Source organism: Anguilla anguilla, chromosome 8 (assembly GCF_013347855.1).
Source record: "Anguilla anguilla isolate fAngAng1 chromosome 8, fAngAng1.pri, whole genome shotgun sequence".
In the NCBI taxonomy this organism is placed as follows: domain Eukaryota; kingdom Metazoa; phylum Chordata; class Actinopteri; order Anguilliformes; family Anguillidae; genus Anguilla; species Anguilla anguilla.
In genome coordinates, this window is record NC_049208.1 from 13,342,357 (window position 1) to 13,368,327 (window position 25,971).

The 25,971-nt window shown below is 41.0% G+C and overlaps 1 protein-coding gene across 5 annotated transcripts in view; it reads right to left on the minus strand.

Annotated features, from left to right (window-relative positions):
- LOC118234146 (catenin delta-2-like) overlaps positions 1-25,971 on the minus strand; it is a 178,390-nt gene that overhangs the window by 68,751 nt on the left and 83,668 nt on the right. For 3 of the 5 annotated variants that reach the window (XM_035430525.1, XM_035430524.1, XM_035430528.1), the window contains 4 exons: positions 24,722-25,244; positions 22,078-22,269; positions 11,540-11,780; positions 9,053-9,109 (listed from right to left, as the gene is read on the minus strand). In XM_035430525.1, the coding sequence (XP_035286416.1) occupies positions 9,053-9,109; positions 11,540-11,780; positions 22,078-22,269; positions 24,722-25,244 (1,013 nt within the window). The remainder of the gene's footprint in view (positions 1-9,052; positions 9,110-11,539; positions 11,781-22,077; positions 22,270-24,721; positions 25,245-25,971) is intronic. The other 2 variants (XM_035430527.1, XM_035430526.1) reach the window with 1 other exon arrangement.

Genomic DNA, 25,971 nt, shown 5'->3' on the forward strand with positions numbered 1-25,971 from the left:
TGGCAGACACCCTTCACCATGCACTGCCTCTGAGTGAGAGCTGGCTATGCATTGTACTGCTAAAAGAGGAAACACTGGCTGGGATTCAATCATCATTTGTCCTTAATTTTTACCAGAAATTAAAAGCAAGTGTTACTTTTTTTCCTTTGCAAACAGTGCGACAAGCTAATAGACAGTTGGCGATTGATGAACTTGCAAACCTGTACTTGTGAAGAAAATAAAAATAAACACTTGCATTTATTTTGTATGAAAATTTCAGGGCAAAGGAGACCAAAGGAGACTGAAATGTGTTCCCGTAGGATTTCCAAACAGAAACATGCAGAGCTTTGGTTTCTGTCCCAGGAGAAAAACTCTTGGCATGTCCAACCAAAACCTTTCAATTGATTTTATTCTCCCAGCCAAATTCCTTGGGATAGCTTTTCTTCCTGGTGGTGGTGCCATATCGATGCAGCTACATGACTCATGTTAGGTTAATATTCAATCCAGGGACTTAGCATCCTCCCTGCGGTATGCACCCATAGGCCTGATAATTAGATCCACAGGAACCAAGGAGTCCAGCCTCTTCCAAGCAGCCAAAACAAAACAAAAAAAAATACAAGAACAGTAATAATCATACAGTACTCTCCGGGGACGAGCGATTTCATGCGGTGAAATATAAAAGATTAAATACATCCCATGTACCTGGTTCATGGGGAGATGACAAAAAAAGCATGAGATGAGTCACACAGCCAGTCAGTGTCCTCCTAGAGAACTGTTTTTTTCCTGAAATGAGGTCAGACCATGGGACCATGATCATCCAGGGGATGAAGCATTTGACCATTGCCTTGGCTTGCCATGTACAGAAAGAACATGAATTATTCATTCAAGCAAAGCAGAATGGACATTAAATTACACCTGCCAATATTGACAATAACCTGTTCCAGGCACAGGTAGCAGGCACCTCCATTCAAGACAACATACACCAGCAAGCCATCTCAAATAGACACTATTCAAGTGTAACTCATCATTATCCAACATCTGAATCCAACTGGACATTCACTAAAGCAATTTAGTTTCAGAGCCCCACCTGGGATTCAAACCTTCAACCTACCGGTAAACAAGTCTGGCTCCCAAGATTTACTGTGTGCTGCCATTTTCATCTTATCACAGGGGGTCAGTGTGTACTCAGTCAAACAGGTTAGCAAACAGCAGAAACGTTTTATTCTGCTTTGCCTTTTCAAAGCGCAGAGTGAGAGAGAGGAAGAAAGAAAGAGAGAGAGAGAGAGGGCTTGCGGGCACTCTGCGCATCGTACAGAGAGAGTGGTGTCGAACATGCTGCAGGCCATGTAATTACAACAAACTGTCAGCTCATTCACAGAGCAGACGCCAAGGTGCGGACATGGCTCAGAATAAATACGTTAATGAATGCGCTGTCACCCCCCCCCCCCCCCCCCACCCAGCGGCTCTCTCCCTCCCTCCCTCTGTGCTGTATTACACTTCAGAGAGGGAGACCAAAGCAGGGGGAGTGACGAGCTGCCTAAGTTTAAGTGATTTTTACGCAACAGATTAGCTTGTAGCTAGAACATACACAAAACAATGGAGCTTACTGTATTTCGGGGGATGACAGAGAAAATTATCCCACATTTGATTCCATCTAAATACACCACCCCCCAACCTGATCCCACCCATTATCCACTCTGATTCTCATTCTCCTCTTACACATCTTCTCCTATGTATCCTATACTTCCCTCTCAAAAAAACACCTTCTCTACCTTCCCTTCCAATTACAAATGTAATTGCCACTTGAAATGTTGGTGATTTTGGAATCTAGGCCTCTTCTTTGTGCATTAACTGTTTTACCAGAAATTATATTACCAGAAACTGTAAGTTTATAGTTTATATACCAGAGTGCTTATCCTATTTTTTTTTTTTTTTTGAGACTGCAGGTGCTTGGTTGACCACAGGAAGTCGTAAGCGTCCAGGGAGGCACAGGACATACCACTGAATACAATCCACTCATCCTGGGTAACACTGCAGCTACATTTAATGCATTTAGCAGATGCCTTAAATGCATAATCCACAACTTACACAGCTTACACTCTTTACATAAAATCCATTTATACAGCAGGATATTTACCAAAGGAAATGAGTACCTTGCTTAGGGGTTAGGCGGTTTCCCATCTGGTAATCAAACCTACAACCTTAGAGCTGCAAGCCCACTAAACTGCCACTATTACAGCCATTACTGTGCGCTACAACTGGCTACTACTAGAAGTAGAAAATCCAGGTTCAGAAAGTAAAAGTCCTTCCCAGTATTTTGTTACAATCACATGGATTTGCAAATTAGCATAATTCTTCAGCTAGGAGGTACAACCAATTAGTGAAATCAGCTGGCTGAGTTCATGAGTGGAAGAAACACATGGCAGGATTTTATTTTCTGAACCCTGGACTTTCCACCTCCGGAATCTAAAAAGTGTTTTAATGTGATGAGCCACCAAGCAGACCCAGCCCTCTCCATAAATAAGAAAACAAATTAATTAATTAATTAATAATAATAAAAAACATGGCAAAAAGCCAGATTAATTATGGGATAGTAGGAAAAGGCTTGTTGCTAAATATGGGAATCCTACGTAAGGCTCAGTTTGCAAAACTGCAACCTAAAACTGATTGATACTTGTGCTCAACTTTAAGAAACCAGCTGAAGCAAGCTGTTTTCTTGCACAATACTTTTCTTTGATTTCAACGACAATGGTCACAGGTGACTGAACAACAAGACTGAACAACAAAGGCCTCTTACATCACACTACTGACACGCACGCGCACAAGCGCACGCACACGCACTCGCACACGCATGCACCCACACACATTATAGCACTAAACACCATATTTTTCCCTTGCCCTGCTGGAACTTTTCATTCTGCCTTCTTATTTTTAATCACAACATGTCATCAAGCCCAGTGACTGAAATAATTGATTGTTACTGCTTGATTTCTTACACGACTTTGTTAAAGGTCAAGCCAGAAGTCCAGCCTGTAGAGAGAAAATGTTCCTTGCTTCTGCTATTGATTACGTATGGTGCAACACAGGCCTGACCTCAACACCTGAGAAAACCATATTTCATAAAATATAATTTCATATTGGAATGCAGTAAGCACAGTGCTAATGTAATTCTGACTGTACAGCATAATACTTCCTAAGATAACTAGGATATTCGAGTTTCCCCCTCACAAAGCAGTCCAAAATTATCTCACAGAACCATGAAAGAATGAACACGCACACACAAACACACTTCTAAAACTGTTCACATATTCTTTTGTGTCACGTTGTAAATTGAAGTGTAACTAATTAATCAAGGAATGCTTTTAATCACGACAATTAGAATTATCATGCTAAAAAAAATTTGTTATGATGAGTTATGTTCTGGTTGCTGGTGTTTAGCCTAACCTGGCATACCAGTTTCAAGACTTCAGCAAAAAATGAAGACATTTATTTACTCAGTAAATAGACTCAATAAAGGATGATGACTGGTCATTTGCATATTAACATAAGGAGATAATTATTCGTGCTAGAAATACCAGAGAGAATAAAATGTTCAACACCACATGACCAAAAGCAAGGCTGGTAATTAAACTATGATTTCAAAAAGCCTACACAGACAACTCAATCATGTTACCTTTCTTGCACTCTCTTTCCTTTAAGTAAGAGTCAAAATCTACATACTAATTGCTTATCAGTTTTGATTTATTAGACAACACCAGGCAGGTGTACTCTGGCACATATCAACAGAACTATGCAAACTCCTTCTTATTCAAAAAACTTCAAAGTTATTATCCTTAGGGTTGTCAGCAATTTCATTTTGCAGGTCATCGTACAGAAAATGAGTACCATAGATGCAAAGAACAACGTACAAATAACAGTGCAGAGTACACAGTGATAGTGAAAGGAAAGGCACTGCAAAGCATTTTTACACCTTGATATAATAGTCTGAAGATAAATTACAGTGTGAACCATTCATGGGTCACTCTGGGGTTAAATGTTAATGCTGTGGTTTCATTTCAGAGCCTGGAGTGTATGGCTGTTTATACCCATCTAAGGGTTTAAATGCTTTTAATTCTTGGCACAGATTTCACTTGACCATCTGAACTTGGGAAGTGTAAAATTATTTTGGCAGAGATACAGTGAGCACTGCAAAAAAAAATGCAAGAGGCTGTTAGTCAAAGGTAAGAGCAAAGTGAAGACAATCCAGACATCTGTTTAAACACACAGTTTGCCAGTTAGTCCAACACCATTGAATCTTAGTACATTCTGACAACATGCACCAGCAGCAGGTGGCAGATGGTGGGTGTTCTAATTACAAGCGAGTTTGTGAAAGTTGTTCACAGTTAAATCTATAAATTAAAAATGTAATTTTTAACAGACCATCACCTGAGCAATATGAAAGCATGAAACTGCACTGCCCAGAGAGAGAGCGAGGACACGGTGGCAGTTAGGGAATCCAATTAGAACTTCTTTCCTCATAAAAAGACTAAGTAACACTCTCAACAGCTAAACAGTAACACATCCATCAAAAATCCACCAATAACACTTTTTCTGTAGATGTAATCACCCAAAGTCATGTCAGTCATAATTCATAAGTACAAATATTATTCTTATTCTTATTATTATATAAAGCCAATGTATACAAAAAACAGTATTTCTGATTACTTAAGGCACAGGAACACTGATGGTTCAACTGTAATTAATGCAATACTCAAGACATCTCTTCCAAATGCACACTGACCCCAGTGCGCTCAATCATGCCCTCCTGTACCTACATTTTCCATGGCTGAGTTACCATGACGACTCAGAAGCATATGCTCAGGATTCTAAACAAATGCAAATCAAAGGCACATTGCCCTGGTTCAAGGGTCAGACAGGCTACAGTAGATCTAAATAACAAATTACTTCTGGAAGACCTCATTTTATGGTTTATGTACTATATATAGGCAAACATGACAACATTTGATCTTCCAAAACATATATACACATACATATATATCATTGTATAGTCAAGAATTAAACGTGCTCTTGTCCTCAATCTCTGTCTCTCTCTCTCTATAATATATATGTGTGTATATATATATATATATATATATATATATATATATATAATGAAAAATAAACAAAAAGATAGACAGAGAGAGGCGTAAGTGGGCAAAACCACAGTTTATACTTGACTTTATACAATGATATAGTCATGATTTTCCACAGCACATCTCTGAGAGAGAGGGGTGATGCTAACCTGAGCACGTCAGGCTGAGAGTGGCTGTTGTCTGTGGTCAGAACAGTGACGGACAACCTGCCCATCACCAATTTTCATACAGAAAACCGTGGTCCCCGCCCCAGACTCCAGACCCCAAGCAACACTGTGGTGACCAATCAGGCTGCCCTTTGCTTTGGCTAGCAGGTGACATCATCCCAGCAACAGGGGGGTGAGGATCAAAATTGGCGGGGTTCTCTTCTGAAGGCGGTGACTCAACCAACCACATCACCCGCAATGGAATGGATTCGCTGTGCCTTTTTTCTGCACATCAAAGCTTTTCTAAAAAAGACCATTTTGACTTTGTGTTTGTAATTAATGGCACATTTGTTGACTCATGCCAGGGCATTAAAATGGTGATTTGCTTCTCATTAATTTTCCTTCCAGTCTGTTTGAACAGTAGCCCATCTGATACACAAATAATTCTCGTGGATACGAGGATTTAACATACAGCATGCGTAAGTCCAACAAAGTGACACATTAACACCATGATATTTGTAAAATTTTCTTCCAAGGTCTTATTTTAGAGCATCTCGGCCACTCAGAAAACAGAACCAGTATGCAGTATCTCAGCCTAAATGAAAACACAGAATCAAACGCATTCACTCGAATTCTATCTCTTCAGTAATAAGAGACTGGCGCAATTTATATCAATTTCAACTTGTCTTTCAAACGTCAGCCCTCTACACAGCACTCAGAATAGGTTGAGGTGAGGCGTAACAATAGTCCAGCCGTTCTCTCGTCTCCAGCACAGTGGTAGCTATGAGCACACTCAAATGGTAGCATTAATTTAACTCAAGCAGAGGTAATATGAGTCTCAGAGGAATAAATTGTTCTCTGCGTCATAGTTAACAATGAACATTTTACTGAGCAGTTTCCAGCATGTGTCTATGCTGCCTTGCATTTGGTTTCTCGTGAGCTGTAGAGGTATGCACAAACGGACTGACATTACCTTGCTGTTAAAGATGCTAATTTATATAAATATAATGCAGTCACACAGATCAGCAGCCAGGTATCTGCGCATGCAACCGGAAGGCCACAGATTTTACGCCTTAAATAAGGCAGCCCTACTGAGCCCCAGAGTAAGCCGCTTGATATTTACAGATCAGCATTTAGCACCCTCTCTAATACAGAGCAACTTACACAGATTATATTTACAAACCAGAAAATCATTCATACAGCTGGATAATATAATGAAGCAATTCAGGTTGAGTGTACTCAGGCTCACGGGTACCACTGCAGTGTTCTACACAGCCATCTCATCATTCCGCATTCTACCCATTTGTATTAATGGGAATGACGGAAGCTGTAAGTCACCCTGGCTATGGGCATCTGCCATGCAAAGATAATCATGAGAAGAAGAAAATGAAACAACCCTACGTATGCTGTTTTATGGTGGAGAGAAATTGCCAGATTTGTGTAGGAAGTCTGCTTCACCTGCTGGATATTGCAGAAATTAACAGGCTATGACGAAGCACAAGCAAGCCCTCTTGGTGAGGAATGGACCGTTTCAACCAATTATCCCTCTGCGCTTGGTCACATGACTGCATGGGCCATCATGTGCTGTCTGTTGGGTGCAAAATATCTGGAAATGTCTCCCTTTCTTGCTTCAAATTGCTATGGGGGAGCCTCCATTTTGGCTCCAATAAGATCAGCAGCTTCCAAAGCACCTAAGCCAGCGCAGCATGCTGCAGGTGGATTACACTAGAACCACAGAGCCAATAAGCAAGTAAGCCTTCAGAGAGAAGCAAGCAAAGGATTTCCCACAGTGGAAAATTCTGAACATTCAATGAACCACTGCACAACACAGATGATTACTGACAAGCATAGAAAATCTTTTCATGAACACAAGCTGGAGTTAGACTTCAGACAGCAACATTGCAGAGGTGTGAACGGTTCAAATTTACAGAACTCTTAGCCTCTTGTTTTATTCGGTGTATGGGAAGCATGGGTTGATGGGTTGAAAGCACTGGAAGCGAAGCCCACTTAAAGCTTATCTTAAAATTTACACCCTCCATTACTGCCCCTTTTTATATGTGTATGCTCTCATACCAAGACATTGAACATTTCAGTTGAACAGTGAAGCCGTTTGTGTATTGCACATCTAAATATATGCGACCAGTTTCATTTTATGCATTATACAACAGACTGGTATTTACAATGTAAATAAAGCTCAGGGTGTCTTTGACTACAAATAGATTATGCACTTTAATGACACTAACACAGATAAAATGCACAGTGACATACGCTTCAGCCTTGCTAACATGCATATTTGTATCAATGTGAAGTTAATTAATCACAGTATGCTGTTTACATTGCCAATTTCTGTAACTCATCAAGTGTCAAACAGTGTTCAGTTTTAAATTAAAGATAACAACTGAACAGTTTCTACTGATTACAGTACATGAAGGACGTTTTTAACTTCGATAACTAAGACCTGAAATGGTTGACTGAATTTTCAGATGGGCCCAGGTGACCCATTCTTCCTTTCACAGCACAAAACTCAACATTTTCCAGAAGTTCCATTTTCCTGAGGGTTTCATGATACTCTGTAACTTCAGAACATGACAGACGGAAATACGATTCACGCCGCCCAAAAGAATATTGTGAAATGACAATGAATTATGTCAAAAAATAATGTGAGAATGGAGCAAAGGCGCATGATATTTCTGCATGTCCCAAAAAAAATAACAAAACAACAACCCTAGAGAAAAACAGTTCTGCACCACCTATATCTAATCAGAATATCCACCAAAAAATATCCATCATCTCCAAAAACACCTGAAATTGCATCTATTTCCACAAGCAATGCAACTCACAATCTTACAACTGCCATCTAATTCCACAATTCCACACATCAAACTTCAATCTAATTCCACAGACGTACCTGAACATTCCATCTCATTGCAAAACCCAAAGACTGAAGTGATTGTATAGCAGAGCAGCGACTTACAGGCTCTCGCACTGAAAGATCTGTGCTGAATACGGCGAGGCATTTCAGACAGCAACGCTGCTGGCCCAGAATGCAGACTGAGGCTTATGGGTAATAATTCTTAAAATAAAAGAGGAGTTCACCAAAAATAAAATAAATGTATATTTCCACTTACGCGGAGTGCTATCTAGCCATCCAGTTTTGCCGAGACCTGGCAAGTTTTCTAGATATTCACTGCAGCTCACCCAGATACAAAGGATGTTGTGCTCTGAGCACCCCAAACATTGGCCCTATTGATGTCTGTTGTATCTGGGTGAGCTGCAGCAGATATGTAGCAAACTCGTCAAATCTAAACAAAACTATCTGGATAGATAGATTGCACTCCTGGTAAATGGAAATATAGCCTTATTTTATGTTTGGGTGAATTGCCCCTTTAAGCAAATTAGTCACAAACACTTTCACCAGATAGATGCATAAAAATGCACCTCCATTACCACACAGTGAAGTGTTTGAAAGTGATCAAACACAGTTCAAGCAAAGTATTGAGTCCTTCAATTGTAAAGACCTTCCTTCTGCATAAAGCAGAAGGCTCTTCATGTGTCTAACACCTCGACTGACTCCGGTCACAGACGCTGCAACACACCTGTCCGTAATGCACCAGTCCACCTTTCAAATCAAGCGCTGCTAAGCTCTGCAATGACAAGCTAAGCCATCTACGATACAATCACCCAAGACAGCAGTTCAAAGAGAGGTAGCGCTCCAACATGTGCTGAGCTGACTAGCAACAGTGGGAAACAAAAAAAAAAGATCAGAATAAAATGTAAAAATAAATGTTTGATTACTTTGTCATTCTGTGCTCGGCTTGATTTTGATTCCAGACAAGGAATTCAGGGTCGTACCTATCGAGAGACAGGCAGAAAGAAAAAGGTAGGTGTCTCGCATGAAGGAGATTGACATTAAAATAAATACTTTTTAATAGTTTTATAGATCATTTTTTTTCCTGCTCTTATAACACTTGATTTTGGACATGCATTATGGACTGAAATCTGTGGGTGCGATAAATATAAATTAACATATAATTAATGAGATCTATGATTACCAATCAATGATTAATCAATGAAGTAATACATAATTAACTGTGCAGGTTGTGAAATATGGAGCAGCCAGTAAATTTAAAGCAGAATGGGTTGTCCTGTATACAGAGAGGTCCTTGATTGACTGTGTTAATTTGCAGATTTGTCCTTATTAGCATGCTTAGAGCACAACACCTAGCTGACTGAACACCACTGGATGCCAACGTGAGCAAAATGTGCAGGAAGCAATGTTAAATAAAGAAAAAGGGAATACATGAATAAACGGAGAGGGAAAGAAAGAAAATGCTATTCTCTCTGGTGCGTCAAGACAGATCAGCACAGGCTTAGGGTGTGGAAACCATGCTCGCTAATATTGTGTAGCACTTGTGCACAGGTATAAATCTTATGTGTAGAAAAATAAAATCAACATCAAGCATTTAAATTGTGTTCTAGTAAACATAACTGCAAATTTAGCACGGAAAAATATCCTTATATTAGGAAATTCCTGGCGAAGATTATTGAACTAAAAAATTTATACCAAAACGTTAAATGTTAAGGTACAGAGGAGCTTACATTTAATGAAGTATAAATCATCTTACTTCCGTGTTTCAAAACACATTATTTAAAGAGATAGTTCAGTTTTTTAAAATATTATTTCACTTTTAGTGCATGTTTGGCTGGTATAGGGGCAATTGCAGGTTTGAGGTTTAAGGCAGAAAATATACACTTCATTCAACTCCACACCAGCTTGTACAGCGATATGACTCCAGTGTTGATACATTTATTCATAATTATAAAAATAAACATCCGTTCTTATGTTATGCCGGTACTACTTTCCTTTTCGGTTCAAGGTCCTGAGGACCATATTTGATTTGAGTCAGTATTTGAGGGTAAGACCTTGAAGCTGTGAGTCTGAAGAGGGAATTTATATTGGCGAGCTGACATTCCATTGGAGGAAAACTATCCCCATTTTCAATAGATCAGGGTTGTCTAAAGGTAGTTTGCGAAGGTGACGTGAAGATCGTTTCATCGAAATTTAACAAGCTGGAATTGCACAGAAACAGAAACTTGCTTTGAGGTCTTCTCTCTCAAACAGTAATTTTCTTCTCTGCAGATGTAGTACTGATGATATAGGAATACTGAGTGCAGTGGTCTGAGGCTGCGTTGTCTTATTGTCATAAGGAATCTTTCCAACCGAAAATAAGACTGAAGAAATTGCTAAATTAATCAGTTAATACCAATGTACGGTCTCTGAGAGCATAATGTCACTGCACAAGCTGTTTTGGAGTTACCTGTCGAGTAGTATTTAATTATTTATTTCTGACTTTAAACCAAGATTACCCCTAAGCTAGCCATTGCTAATCTGGTTTGTTTTCAGAAATTTCTTTCTGAAACACCCTTCATAACATACAATAACTGTCTGGGCCAATCATACCCGTTCATTAAAACTGAAATAATATTAATAACACCCCAGGAAGTGAATGACTCCTTTAAACCGATTTAAATTATGAAACTAATGATTCACATTAGCCGGCTGAAAGATTTTAGCCTGAGCTACAGTAGTTTCACTAATAAAGGTGCCTATGTTGGTCTGGTCATGAGCCTTGTGGCTCATGTTTATTTAAATTAGCTTTTTTTTGCCTTTTAAACTTAACAACCTACTTGCACCTTCCATCGATTAAAATGACACATAAATAAAAAACAAGATCAACAACAACAAAAAAGTATTGTGTTACAAAAGTGGTCAAACCATGAAGGCTTGAAGATGATGAATGGAATACTTTTAAAACAGAAATGTTCTTTTCTGTTTTAAACCAACAGAAATAATAATGCAATCAAAATTAAACAAAAGAAAATAGAACAATTAAGCAATAACCATGTATGGAACCATGCCGATAACACCTTATTTTTTCAGTAAAAGCACTTTTACAATCATAAACCTAGGCATTCAGAACAACCAAAGGGTATAGAGAACTATGAACTAAAGCATGCTTTGTTAATATGATTATTACAATTATTAATAATGTTATTAAAGGTGCATCCCTCCCAAAAAAAACGTAATAAAAAAAAAAAATAAAGCCAGTGCCAGTGATGGGGCGAGTGATTGGTGAGTAGGACACAGAATAAAACAAGGGCAACAGAGTGACGTGTGTTTCTAAAGGAAGGAGACAGAGAGAGAGGGAGAGAGGGGGAGAGTGAGAGAGAGAGAGAGAGAGAGAGAGAGAGAGATGGAGTGTAAACAGCGTTCCTGCTCACCTGGGATCCTTCTGGATGCTGTCGATGGAGGGAGACCGGGCCAGAGCAGCCTCGGGTGGAAGGGCGGGGCCTGACTTGCTGTAGGGAGAGTCCACGGACGGGCAGTACTGCAGAGTGCGGTAGGGGTCGGCGTAGTTGGCGGCGGGGCCAGAGGCATAGCTGGCCCGCTGGTACGTTCCCGTGGCGTTCTGGCTTCCAGTGCGCTGCAACGGGACGGAGTCAACACCAGGGGAGGGCGGGGCTACGGCAGGAAAGTGGGGACAGAGCAGAAAGTTCAGGACCTGTTCACAGAACTGGTTTACTGGGTCTGAAGGTGGAGGAGAAGCAACAAAACACACAAACGCACACATGGGCGTAAGCAAAAATACACACACGGACACACACACACACACCAAATACAAGAGAATTGGTGACATAAGAGGGGGAGAGAGAAGAGGTGCAGAGACACAGTCAGAGTGAAGAGCACAGAGCATAGCTTGCACAGCACAGAGCACACAGCACAGAGCGGTACACTGCAGAACATCTTCATCACCTTTTATACATGAGAGCCACATTTAAACAGGAATTAAAGCTTGATTCCGCTTGCTTAAAGGTCCATTAACATGGATATAAGGTGCTTATGCGTGATCATAAAACCCTGGGAATGCACTTGCTGGATGTACCAAGCATCTGAAAATCAGTTTTGTGAGGCAGCAGACCTGACGGGGGCTATCGGCGTGGCGGTCTTCCAAATGTTCCTTTCCCAAACTCCATTAACACATTAACACATTAAACAACTGCAGTTTACATTGACTTTCTTTCCCTGGGAACAGCCATTGATGCCTTTTATGTTGTAAAATCCAAAAATCAACAAAGGAAACCTATTGTTCTTTTCATGCAGCAACATAAATATGCATAGACAAATAAATAATACTCATTTGTCTTTGTGCATTCATTGATTAATTATTCATTGACTGCATTAGTCAATGATTGATTAATCAATTTCCTCTTAAATGCAGCCATTAACTGTACATGTTATGAAGTATAAAGGTGGCAGCATATTCAAAGCATAAATTGTGAAGTCAGGTATGCAGATTATTGACCAGATTGCTTCTAGTAAAATACACCAGCATTGCCAAGCATCAACACAATTTATTCCTTCATTATTCCCTTAACATAATTAATATACAGTACATACATTGCAGAGTTGTGGGTCTTAATTCCAATTCAGTCAATCCAGGAAATAGGTTGTATTTCTATTAATTAATGAACGAATCCCTAAACAAACCGGAAGGCCATATTTCAGGTCATGAATTTAATTTCCAGTTCACGCCCCTTATTGACTGAATTTCAACTGAATGGACTCCAATACAGGAATATTGCACATTAGATGGATATACAGTCATGACGGACACGAGTCCACTTTGTGTCTGAAGATAATTTGTGGGTGCTGTGCTTAGTGCCTCACAGTTATGGTTCTGAATCTGTAGCAAATGAAACCTTGGAAATACTGAGTATCAATCCCACTACAAATAAATGAAGAAGAAGAAAGAAAAAAACAGACAGCACAAATACTTCGATAACGGTTTTTATTGATGCATAAGCGCACTGTGCCCAAGTATCACGAAAAGCAGAAATTTCACATATCTTATCGGGTGCCGTCCGTTTTTCATTCATTGGTACGTTTTAGAATCCCATACGGGATACTGCCATTGGGTAATGTAAATTGCTTAACCTGAGCAGCCTCTGTAAATACCCAGCTGTTGGCTATATAAATAGGAAGCATGAAGTTGCGCCATTTGTTCTGGATAGAGAAGGCTGCATGTGCGTTTCCGTGTCAATATAAATGCTAATTCGCTGAACGGCGGTATTTTGTACGGATCGTACGCAGAGCTGCGATATTCGCCGAAATGTATGCTTGCGCGGAGCCACATTAACGGAGGCCGATTAGGACGTGTCGTACATTCAGTCCAGGACAGATCAACAGGAGAGACTGTCAGGGCTCCAAATGCCTAAAGCCGCGGAAGGAGAAGACAGATGACAGCCATCAGGAACCATGCGAGTGCGACGTGCAGCGACGTGCACAGACGTTCGGATTGATATTAAAATATGTGATTAGAACTAATTCATCCCAGCTGAGAAAAAAAGCATGAAATGGCAATAGGTAATAACAATTGGGGGCAGATAACGGGAAAATCCTGGAAATGTAACTCCGGCAACACCCCGCTGAGATATTCTCACGGTATCACATGACCTGTCAGTGATATATCTATCAATGTTAGTGAGTAATATACTTACGACCGTAAATGAGTTTGCACCACGCAAAGTTTAGTATTATTCTGTGTCCTGTCAAAGGCTAGGACTTTTACATTAAAGTACATGTAATGGAATATATTCAATAGTATAACTGAACGTTAAGATGTTTTTTTCTTTTTTCCAAGGCATACTTAATCATGTCTTGACATACATTACTTCCTCTTAAGGAATGACACGATTCTTATTTGCCTTAACAAGGGTGGATGGGTTTGATGTCTTTGCCGAGACCGGAAGAGACTCCGAGAGAGAGCCGCCTGTGTGGAAGAGCCCGGAGGAGAGGATATTTGTTGACCTTGAGGCACTATTAGGCCATCTCATCTGCAGGAGTCACCGCAATCTGACCCCCCGGCACCACACACACGCACCAGGAGACTGCTCAATAATGCCACACAAGCACATCCGCTGTGACGCCGCGCGACTCACTGCATACAAACTGAGGACCGTATTTACTGTACAGAGAGCGCACCAAATATCCCAACACCGTATTTACTGCTGACAGAGCACAAAAAAAAACCATCGCTAAGTTTACAGTAGAGACAATGCACAAAAATAAATAAATAAAATAAATACAGCTAAATAAACCCCATTTTTATATTATATTTGTATTTATTTAGGAAAAACTGCAGAAAAAAAAACTCATAAAACCTTTACTGGACACAGAATGCACAAAAAAAGGACTGTATTTACTTTAGAGATTAATTCATGCAGAAGCTACTGCAGGTAATTAATTCTGCAGTCACCGACACTAACGAAAAGGGTAGCCTAAGAAATCCTGATAAGAGGCTACACTTACTAAGGACAAAGTACGCTGCTGAACAGAGGACTTGTGCGTCTCAGAGGGCTGTTTTCTTAGTGTATTAACTACTTTCATTAAAAAAACAACACACTTTCTATGGGGGAGGCTACAGTATATACTGATATAGTATGCTGCCTTCATCTGCAGAATGGTGTTATTATTGAAAGCCATTACATGCCTACTTAACTGTAAAAACAAAATAATCACCACAGGTCTCCAGTTAATTAGACAGGGACAGCCAGTCAGAGCCTCTATTTCCAATAACATTTCTGTTGCTATCATGCTCTTGATGCAAGTCAGAAAGGAAAAAAATATACATATCATTAAAATACATTCAATTATTAATAAATAATAATTTTTCAATAAAAATGACATGTTCACCCTCATTAAACTTGTAAATTAAACACAGAGAAGTCTAATAAAGTCTTGGCTGACACTATGTTGCCCACACATTTTGTTGGCGGCGGCAATGAATGCTCCCCCACCCCCACCCCCCGCGTCTCATCTCTCCCGTCTGTGGGGCAGGCTGGGAGAGAGAGAGGAGATGACCGTCCCCGTAAATCAAAACACAGTTATAGTGTCTGCCGCCCCCCTCCCCCCATGACTCACCAGGAGCCCCCTCATATTGACTTACCACCTCAATCCGTCATCCCCACAAGTGTGTGCGTGTGTGTGTGTGTGAGAGAGAGAGAGAGAGCGTGTGTGTATTTGCGTGCCTACAGCTGAATCTGCAACTGATTGTTAAGATGCATGCCTGAGTGGAAGAGGGGTTACAACAGTTCACACCACTAAATTAGCCTGAATCACATCACCTTTTAACAGTTTGTTTTACAAATGGAGTGATTCACTGCTGAGTGGAAAGCTTGGTGTGATGCCATTTCCTGCTTCCTGTCAAGTAATGCCTACCTGTTGACACTGTTGCTATAATAGCATGCAATTTGCATGCAGCATTTTAATATAAGCAAATACAGCATTCCTGTAATATAAAACAATACATCTTGCAATATGACACTAACATTTTCAGAGAGTTTACATCTGCGGTCAACACCTCAAGTTTCAAATCAAGAAGGTGTCCCCGTCTGAGCATGCTCACAAAACAAGAGGCATCAACAGCATAGGGCTTCAACTGCAAGGTTTCCAAACACAGTAAGACAAGGAAGCCAACTGTTTATGGAACAAGATATTTATCAGTTCCCGTTTCACAGCGCTTTTATTACCGCAGTTTCAGTGACATTACACGTTTATCTGACGGTTTGTCTTTACAAGATTTCACAAGCCTAATACTGATTGTTTTAATTAGCATAGTGATTTTTGGCTGCTGTGTCATGTTATATTAAATTTAACTGTTAGGTGTCATCAAGCCACTGGCCTCCTAAAAGGCAACATTCAAGTCAGAGGTCTGTTACAATTCATAAATTTCACACACAATTTTTATAGTGTTATGGAAATAATTCAAGGATAATAGTGTATTTCACTGAAGGAAAAAAACCCCCAAACATCACATTTATATGAAGGTAAATAAAGATGCCAAATTGGAGTCAAAGTGTTACTTCCCCTCCCCCTTTAAACAGAGGGGGGAAAAAAAACACATTTTCCCCATTTGGCAGTGAGCTTTGACTGTATACTCAAACATGAGAGGATTCCATAGGGTCTCACATTTATTCTGGCTCCCGTATCCACTATCCCACATATTCTGTCACGAGACAGAATGCGAGGAAAAGACTTCACCCACAGCACAGCTTCCAAGCAAAGCTGTCTGCGAGCAGCCGAAAGGGTGCGCGGTAATGCTGAAATATGATAATGCTGAAATATTATCAGCGGTAACCTTGGGATTGTTTCCATATTGGACATTCTCAGAAAATGAACTTCGCAGACAGTCAGGCAAGTCATCTGAAGGAAGATTTAGGAAATTATACTTCCCACAAGAGCACTTTCTCTGGATTTTGAATAGGTGTAATCAAGGAAAAGAGTACTTTTACAGAAATCGATTTGTCTGGATGAACTCTTCATACAGCGACACAACCAGTTAAACAATCATGTATGAGCACTGGTGCATTGGTGTGTGTTCAAGACTAAAAACCATTTCATTATGTCTTATGACTTTGAAAGCCATGAACATGCTGTATGTCTCATTGAAACTTAACAGATTCTCTGCTAAGCTTCACCTCTGTCACCACCATTAGGAAGCAACGATATGTATCACTATACTAAATTTGTTTTTCAGTGGTTTCAAGGGAAAATGTCTGTTAAAAAAGGGACGGCTGGTAAAACAGTTCCAGGTTACTATAATAATGGGGCATGCTTTCTGCAACCAAGGCCAAAAAAAAGCTGGCATTAAAATAATCAGCTATCCGACAGTGAATGTGACCGATATGACATTTACATTTCAGGAATTGAGCGGATACTCTTATCCACAACAACATACACAACTGACATTATTTTTACCCACAAACCACTGCCACTATCGACATTTTATCAATTGGTTGATATTTCACTAAACCCATGCAGGTTAAATACCGTATTTAAGGGTTTAACAGCACAGATCTCCAGGGACCTGCACCTACAACCTCAGAGTTGTAAGTCCAGTTTCCTACCCATTAAGCTACACTGCAGTGCCATTGCAGCCTGACACAATTCATCAGTGGGCCTTAGGACTGGCAACCCACAGGGCCAACAATGCCCCACCCAGCAAAGGCCCAAGAATCACCCAATTCAGCTTCAGTCTAAGAGTACTTCTCTATGGCAAACAACGTTTAGCTGATTGTTAGGCTTCATAGCTCTTGTTCAGAGTTGGCAATGCTGAAGCAAAAGAATTGAGGAAAATAATCAAACTTAGTACTACTGGGCCCAGTCAGCCAGTCTAATCCAATCACAAAGTAGTCCTGTAAACCTGTTATTTCTAAAATAAATAAATAAATAAATAAATAAACAAACAAACTGAGCCAAACTGATCTGAGGCTTGCTACACCCAAATGCAAAACAATTCTCAACAAATCTGTTTCACATGAAACAGAAAAATAAACTTTTTGTCGTTTTGTATCTTCGCAGTCACTAATTCCTTCCCTTCTTCACCGCGATCCAAAAATATAAAAATATGCATGATAAGAACAACATGGATCATGCGACCTAAGCTTCCCAAACCTGTCATTCACAGCACAGTCTCTCACAAAAACAAACAAAAAAAAAACCAAAACAAACATCCTTTAAAATAAAAGACAAATATTGTTGCAGATCCAGGTCTGACAACAGCTGCCCGGTAGAGAGGGAGGTACAATGTGTGAATGTTTTATTCATTCCTGTTAAGACAGCTAAGCGTGGGACAACTTTGATACACAGCCCTTGGGAAAGGCACTGACAGAGTCTGGCTTCAGATAAACAGTTTGACTTTGAGAAGTTATGCTCCCCCAAACCAACTTTATCTCTCAACTGCTTCTCTTCACTCAGAGCTTACAGTAACTTGTTGTGATGTTTGAAGTTATTATTTAACATTTCTGGTTAAAATCACTTCAGGGTAAAATGCAGAAGAGCTCTTTTTTTTCTAAAAAAAACAAAAACAAAAACAAAAAAAACCAAGCAATTGATTTGATATAAAGAATATAAGTTGTCGGAGTTGCTTTGGATAATAGTGTCTGCTAAATATTTAAAATGTCTTTGGGAAAGGGAAATTGGCTGAATGGATTTATGCTAACGTCTGAAACTTTTCACGTTATCTTGTGCAGTGGAGACCTTTGAGAACAGGCTGGTACTAGAATGATGAGGAGTTTTCTGTTTAGGTTGAAGGATAAAATTTAGATTTGTTCTACAGAGTTGTCTTAATTCAGTCATTCTCCAAGACAGCATGCCCTATGGACCTGTCTTAATCCAGTCATCCTCTAAAACAGCATTTGGCTCAACAGAGCTGTCTTAATTCAGTCATTCTCTAAAAATGTATGCCTAACAGAGCTGTCTTAATTAAATTCAGACATCGTCTATGACAATATGGTGCTCCACAGAGCTGTCTTAACTGAGTCATTCTCTACAGCCTCATATCCTAAAGATCTGTCTTAATCCCTTCATACTTTAACTTGCACTGGCATCATTCATCCACAAACAGTGCCTTACTGGCTGTTGTTCAAGCAAAGTGCATAAGCAAATTAGGGAAGTTGATGAAAGGAAAGAGGAGGTGATTTGTTTCTTCAGTTTGAGTCAACAGACCAATAATCCACTCAATCTTTCTGTTCATTTTGTGTTGTGATTTTTTAAGAGCTAAATGAGCGCTGCACCTTCAGTTTCCCCACAAAGCAAAATAGAAAACAAAAGGAAAATCATAAACACCACAAATGCAATGGATTGTACAGCTACTGACTGGGTTTAATATAGGCTAATCTTAATTCAAGTGTTTGAACTCCATCACTATTCATTGTCTGAACAAAAGCTAGACAAACCCTCACATTAAAAAGTGACCCAATTTGGATTATTCATGCATGAAATTTTAATTTTAGTTAAGATACATGAGCGACAGACGCCCTTTGAAGAAACAAAGCATTATCAAGCATTGTGCTTAATGCTGCAAGGTTATTATGAGCCCCCCCAAATGTACTGGTTAACTCTTTATGTTAGGAGAGTTACAGTACATAACTGAAAGTTACACTGTTTACTCCCATAGCTTGGTTCTAATACATTTTATGCCCCCAAACTTTCTGTTTGGCTTATAAAAATGTTCCACACATTCAGGAGAAAATGTTCAGGAGGCTCCACCTAATGGACTCCACCTTCATTTGCAGTCAGGGAGTGAGCATATAAAATACAAAGATGGCATGGGAAGAACAGGGGATTCTGGGAAACCTGTTCTAATATTATTCTTAAATTCTCAGATTCTTTACGGCTTTCCAGATACTCAGGTGTGTATTCTTAACATTGACAGTTCTTGTCTCTCTATCATTACATTACATTACAGGCATTTAGCAGACGCTCTTATCCAGAGCGACGTACAACAAGTGCATATCACTGAAGCCAAAACAAATAAACGGCATAAAATTGCATGACCAAGTACAGTACTGCGGCAATGGATTTCTGTACTGTAATATAGCAATGTAAACCCCTGTTAACAACTGGTGCCTCGTGTAGATAAGAAGCAGAGAAGGTGGAATGTCCAGGAGAGGATATGAATCTGCAATTAGCCTTACTCAACAGATTTAGCATATTCTAATTGTGTTTTTACTGTTGTGGTTACAAAATTCGCTGCATAATGGATAAACAAAAAAATTCAGAATAAGCATTTGCCTTGGGCCAAAAATAATTATATGGAAAATATTCAGTGAAGCCAAACAACAAGCGTCCGGCAACTAAATGATCCAACTCGTTACCACACATACTGAAGCATAACAGACACACAAGTTGTGTGCACTTGATGTGTGAATGCACTGTGCATCAAAGCACACTGAATGGACTTAATGTGCGAACAGACTTTATGCATCAGAGCACACTGGCTGTCCTCGATGTGTGGGCCACACTGTTTATGAAATCACAATGTACTGCACGCATTCACTGCCTATTTTTGCGACGTGGATGTACAGTCGATGGAACCGGCACGTAATGTTGCGATCGTTGATGAGCTACTTCTTACCTGAAGGGAATGCTACTGAAGTATGCCAATCACGTTAGCAAACACCTGTTAGCAATTTGAGCACCTGCTACTAATTTGAGCATGTGACTGACATTGGCATCTCCCCGTGAGAAGCCATTTATCTGTTCATAACACAGACCTGGTCTTTTCACCCTGACAAAGGCAAGCTGGTGATTTTCCAATTCCAATAATATAATCTGTGTTGGAGAGTGCAGAGAGCAACATTCTTTTTTGTACTGTTTTCCATTAGTCTGCACCTCTGTTTGGGTGCACATTCCAGCCTTGCTTACTTAAATGCTATGTAATTCAACCATTGATTCGTCTGGGTCTGGCTCTTAAGCATCGCCATCAAAATAAAAGGCCTTCACTTTTGGGAAAGCAATCAAACATCCATGCTACTGCCGGCAGATTAAGTCACAGCAAAAGCAAACAAGGAAATATCTCTAAGCTGTTCCGTTTTTAATGACACAAAAAGGGCAGGCTAGGGTAACCGAGAGCTCAAAGATTAATTGCAGCAAGTCTGTTAAATAGGTTGTTGAGTCAGTATCAGAGCTCAACGGAACTGCAGGATGCAGTGTTGCTCGAGACACTAGAGCCGCCACACGGACCTGAAGTGCCTCTCCACAGCCGATTTCCTGACGGTAGCAGAATTTCCTGGTAGGAAACTGCAAATGTGAAACAAAATGGAGTCTCCAGGGTGTGAGTTTGCCCGTGCCTTCAAAAAGGCCACTGAATGATGGCCTGCATTTAAGCAGCGAGAGAGCACTCAGCCTGTCCCTCGGGAGCACCCTTCACACTGTCAGTCAGGCTCAAAAAGCTGCTGCAGACGCTCTCTGGCCAAAAGCACAACGTGTGTGTTTGCAAAGAGGAGATATGTAACGCCCGGCGTCTAGCTGATTTCAAGAGAGCGCATAAACTTGTTTAATACATTAAAACAGGCAGTGAGGCTCGGACGTGAGGGCCAAATCTTTTGCCTAATGTACCAATTTATTAAATGCAAATAAGTCCAATGCACAATATGTATTACTCATTATGTCATTATGTCCTTGGAAGAATTACCTCAGTCATTAGTAAATGTAGTATATAATGATATGAATGCATTAATGTCATTGGATAACATTGTACAAGTTTAGTGACTTCAGTCCTTTTTCCTATATAATTCTAAATATGGCTGTGTATATTGGACACAAGCATCCTGGATAATCTTATGCCTCACTCTACAGGCAATACATTTTTACAATGGCTAGTATTCAGAGGGCATTCATGGGTTTGCGGTTTGAAGATCAAGTATCTCCAAAGCAGCTCTTTAAAGCAATGTAGCTGCTCAGCATGTTATGGCATGGGCTTATGACCACATGGTGATCACCTCAGAAATTACATGGAAACCACGGTTTTGCAGTATCAATGAGTAACATGAATGCACTTCTATAAATAGAATTATAAATATTAACATGTACTGTATATATCTTTGCCAGTAAAATAATGTGCCCAAACGTCTCCTAATTATGAAAATGACATCTCATTCAAGGCAAGGACCATATTGAGAGAAACTGAAAAACAAAAATCTGTTTAAAAAAAATCATTTTATCATGATTACTTTGTTAATTTGCATGTTGCCCACGGTCAAACCTCAGATCTTTAGAACATGAGGAGAATGTTCCCCATAAACACTTGTAATACAGGTAAAGACCAGATGAGTAACACATTGTGCATATCTGGTATTTCTTTACATGCATTGCAAGCCCTTGAACAATATTCTGATTCTCTACATGTCTGACTACCAAACAAATATACACTGTGTGCTTTGCTGTTATGTGGGCGTGTCTTGTGGGAGGGGCTTACCCGTGCTGGTACGGTAGGCCCCGGGGAGCCCCGGGGGCAGGGGGTCACCCTGGCTCTGGCTCAGGCTCCTCAGGGGCGGTTTCTGGTACACCCTGTCCTCGTAGATGGGGTCGATGTGGTGTTCCGGGGACTGTAGGGGTCGCAGCTCCGACCCCAGGTGGCTATGCTGGCTGCTGTATGACCCCCTAGACCCTGTTCCAAAAAGAGAACAGTAGCAATGTATCCACATAGATTTGTAACCATATGGTTGCAAGTTCAAATCCCGGGCACATCTGCTGCATCCTGAGCAAGGACCCCAAGTGGATAATCAGTAAGTAACGGCTGTATTTTAAATCACTCTGGGTTAGTTCACAGTCTAAAAATCCAGATGACATTTTAGTACTTCCATATTAAACAACACAGAAAAACAAAATGGTGCATGTTATTTTTTCTAAATATGTTTTATTTATGGTAAAGACAAATATTAGATTTTTACCATTACTGTGACTACAGAAAAACCCTACCACCATGTGTTTTTAAACTGGTGATTCAAAAGCCAATGGGCTTTCAGTTACCACAGTGCTGGAGAAAAACACCTTCTGAAGCAAAAAAAAAAAACCCCAGTCATCTCAGTTTGAGGCAATTTCTTTCTTTTTTAACTTTTTTCCAATTTTACTGCAGTTTGGAGCAATTCGGGTCATATGGATGTTCTACCCACACAAGATTAAGGAACGGCGAAACCACAGGAGATCACTGGACCTCTATGCATCACTGCAGCCCCCCGAAACCATTTACCGGAGGCATATTTCCCATTGAGACACGGGTCAAAGTTCATCTTTAAAACATGTGACAGTTCCTGCCAGGACCGCAGGGACCCTCAACAGCACGACATGAAAAACTGGGAACAACCCAGGAGGCTCTGTTTTGGGGTCACCAGCAGTCAGCAGAAGCAGCAAACGTGACTTTGGTGTGTAAGCGCTCTGCACCAGGAAGAGTTTTTTCCCCCTCTCTTTCTTGCGGGACCTATTTGTTTTCAGCATAATGTCATTTCCTTCATTTACAGACAGTGGGAAACCGACCCCCTTTCTCCCTTTAATAAGCTTATCAGAGCCAGCCAGCAGACTCCTCGTGGAGACTCACCACAAGCCTCTGGCATTGCTAAGATCCTTTGGGATAATTAAGAGCTCACTGAAACCATACGATACATCTCTTTTTTTCTCTCTCTCTCTCTTTCCCTATAACTCTCTCTTTCTCTTACGCTCCTGCGCTTGTCTTTTTGTCTCACTTACTCTCCTTTCTTGTCTCTCCATCACTTCTCTTCTGCCATCTTTGTCTACCTCTTCCTTTCTGTCCCTGGATGTATTTTTCCTCTATCTTTCATTTTCTTTCTAATGTGCAATGCAGTATGTGATGCAGAGTGACTCTGTGCCAGCAGACATCAGGACAAGCAGATCAGAGAGAAAAAGACACTCTTGAGGCACAGACCAGGCGTTACTAGTAACGGGTCACTGCTGAATACCCTGTTGGTAGAAGACTGCTTATGCCTTATGGTAAGACCTGGACTGGATCAGGGTACTACTTTGGATCAGGAATGTGTTTTCCATCGCTGGGATAAGAACAACCCACAATGGTTAGTGGTCTGACAACACTGTGGAGAAAACACATTGGATGACAGAGCTGTGCGGACTGTTAATTTAGCTCTGACATATGACTGCTTATAGGAGTCAACAGGGATCAAACGTACTCTATCAGAGTAAAATGTACTCTATCAGGGTTGATGTAACTCTGAACGCATTAAAACACCAGCTGTGCTGAGGACACACTGACCCAGATGGAGCGCTTCACACAGCTGCTGAAATCCTGAAATGAGCACGGACCTGCTATAACAAGGCGTGCTTTAGCCTCTGTTACCTTTCCTCAGACGCGAATGTCCTTGGGGCTTAATGACACAGTTCAGTCAGGCATGAACACAGACCCGGACCACTACATCACCAGGGAACAAAAAAGAAACCTCGCACAGAAAATCCAGGGACAAGAGACCCAGCGCCACCTGCGGCCTCTCCGTGAGCTGCCTTCACAACTCACTGGGGTCCCCACACCACACCTGGTCTCAGAACCAGCGAGTAGCCATCCCACCACCTTCTGGAATGTTCTGTGCTGAGCATTTTGGGAACTTGGCAAGTAACATGTGGGTTGTGGGCTTGATTCTCAGACTTCAGCACAGTGAGAAATGCAGCATAATTTCCAGCTGCCACTTTGGTTTAAAATAAACCAAATTATGTTTTGTGAGTGCTCTGGGGGAAAATGGCTGCTGTGTATCATCCAGATAAGTGTTATGCATTGATGGTTGTTGAGGTGATTTTCCCCCAATTACTTCTTCAAGCCCTTTGCGATCATGAACAGTTCAATAAAAATTCTGTACATTACTATTACTATTATTACAAACATTACGTTATTTTATTATGAATTTTACCTATTATGAGCCTTTTTCCAGGCTCAAGAAAGTGTAACTATCAAGTACAACACAATTAAAATTAAAAATCTATTAAATACCTAAAATAGCGCACTGAGAATTGCACATTAAAAACACTAGTATTGCGTGCTGCATGTTTGGAGCATAAATGATGGTTCTGTAGGTGGTTGTGTGATGTCAGCGGGCACTCACCTGCCAGGCTGCCAGGCCGCTGCAGGGTGGCGTTGGCGTACAGGTCGTGGGAGATCTTGTACTGGTCGGAGGAGTGCACCAGGCGCTTGGTGGGCGACAGCGTGGCGTAGCTGCCCACGGCCGAGCTCATCTGGTGCAGGGGGGAGGAGGAGACGCAGGCGGGCGGGGACGAGGACGACGCGGCGGCGGCCATGTTGATGGGCGAGCTGGTGCTGTAGGACTTGGCCAGCCGGCCGGGCGACTGCTTGGGCGAGGAGGACGAGACGCGGCCCAGCGTGGCGTAGCCGGGCGCGTCCGACGCCGAGCCCAGCCGGTGGAGCTTGGTGGGCGAACCGGAGGCCTGCAGGGAGAGGGGCGAGCTCACGCGCTGCGCCGGCAGCGTGGCGCACGAGTAGTAGGGCGTGGACGTGGGCTGCGTGTCCGGCATGTGGAAGGCGCTCCCGTGGCTGGGAGCGAATGAGTCGCGGGACTGCGGGTCGCCCCCGCCGCCGCCGGCAAGCTGGGCCGCACGGTTAGACGTCACCTAGGAAACAAGGAGGGGGGGTTAGGGGGTGGAAAACAGGCCGCCGCATTCATGACGATAAGATCAAAGGTCTGTTTCATATTAAGGTGCAGATTACAAAGGAGTAAATGCCTCTGGTATCTCTTCGCATTCCCCAATGAACCGCGCAGAGCAGTAAAAAAGCATGCATTTATTAACAAGCACCATTTTCAATTACATTTCAATAGAGTGAAAAATTAATAGGTGTCTGATTCTATTTAATTTGTTGAATGTTGGAATGTCTGTAATGAAAAAACACCAACAGGAATGTCTGCTGCTCTATCGATGATGACATCACTGGTTATACCGGAGTGAATGCCTCTGGATACTGATCCCACTGAGGAAGCAGAATACCCAAAAAAACTGAATTCAAAGCCTGCATTTATGAATGCAGAACTTCTTTTCGAACCGCATATTTATATGCAAATATGTTTCTGATGAAATGAATATGATGACTCAAAATGCTATAGAGGTCAAGATTATTTTGCTTCTCTCTGTTTAATTTGAATATCTGGCTTAAATGACATTCTTGCAGGGAGGCTCTGAATTGTTTCGCTCTGTTTTTTTCAATGATGTTACATTCAAAGTGTTAGGTGAAAAATGAATCACACCCCAGCCTTTCGGGTTGTGGCAATCTTGAGCTTAATGTTTCCTTATTACAAAAACATATGTTTCAAGTCTCTCTGAGGTATGATGTCTCTCCAGACTG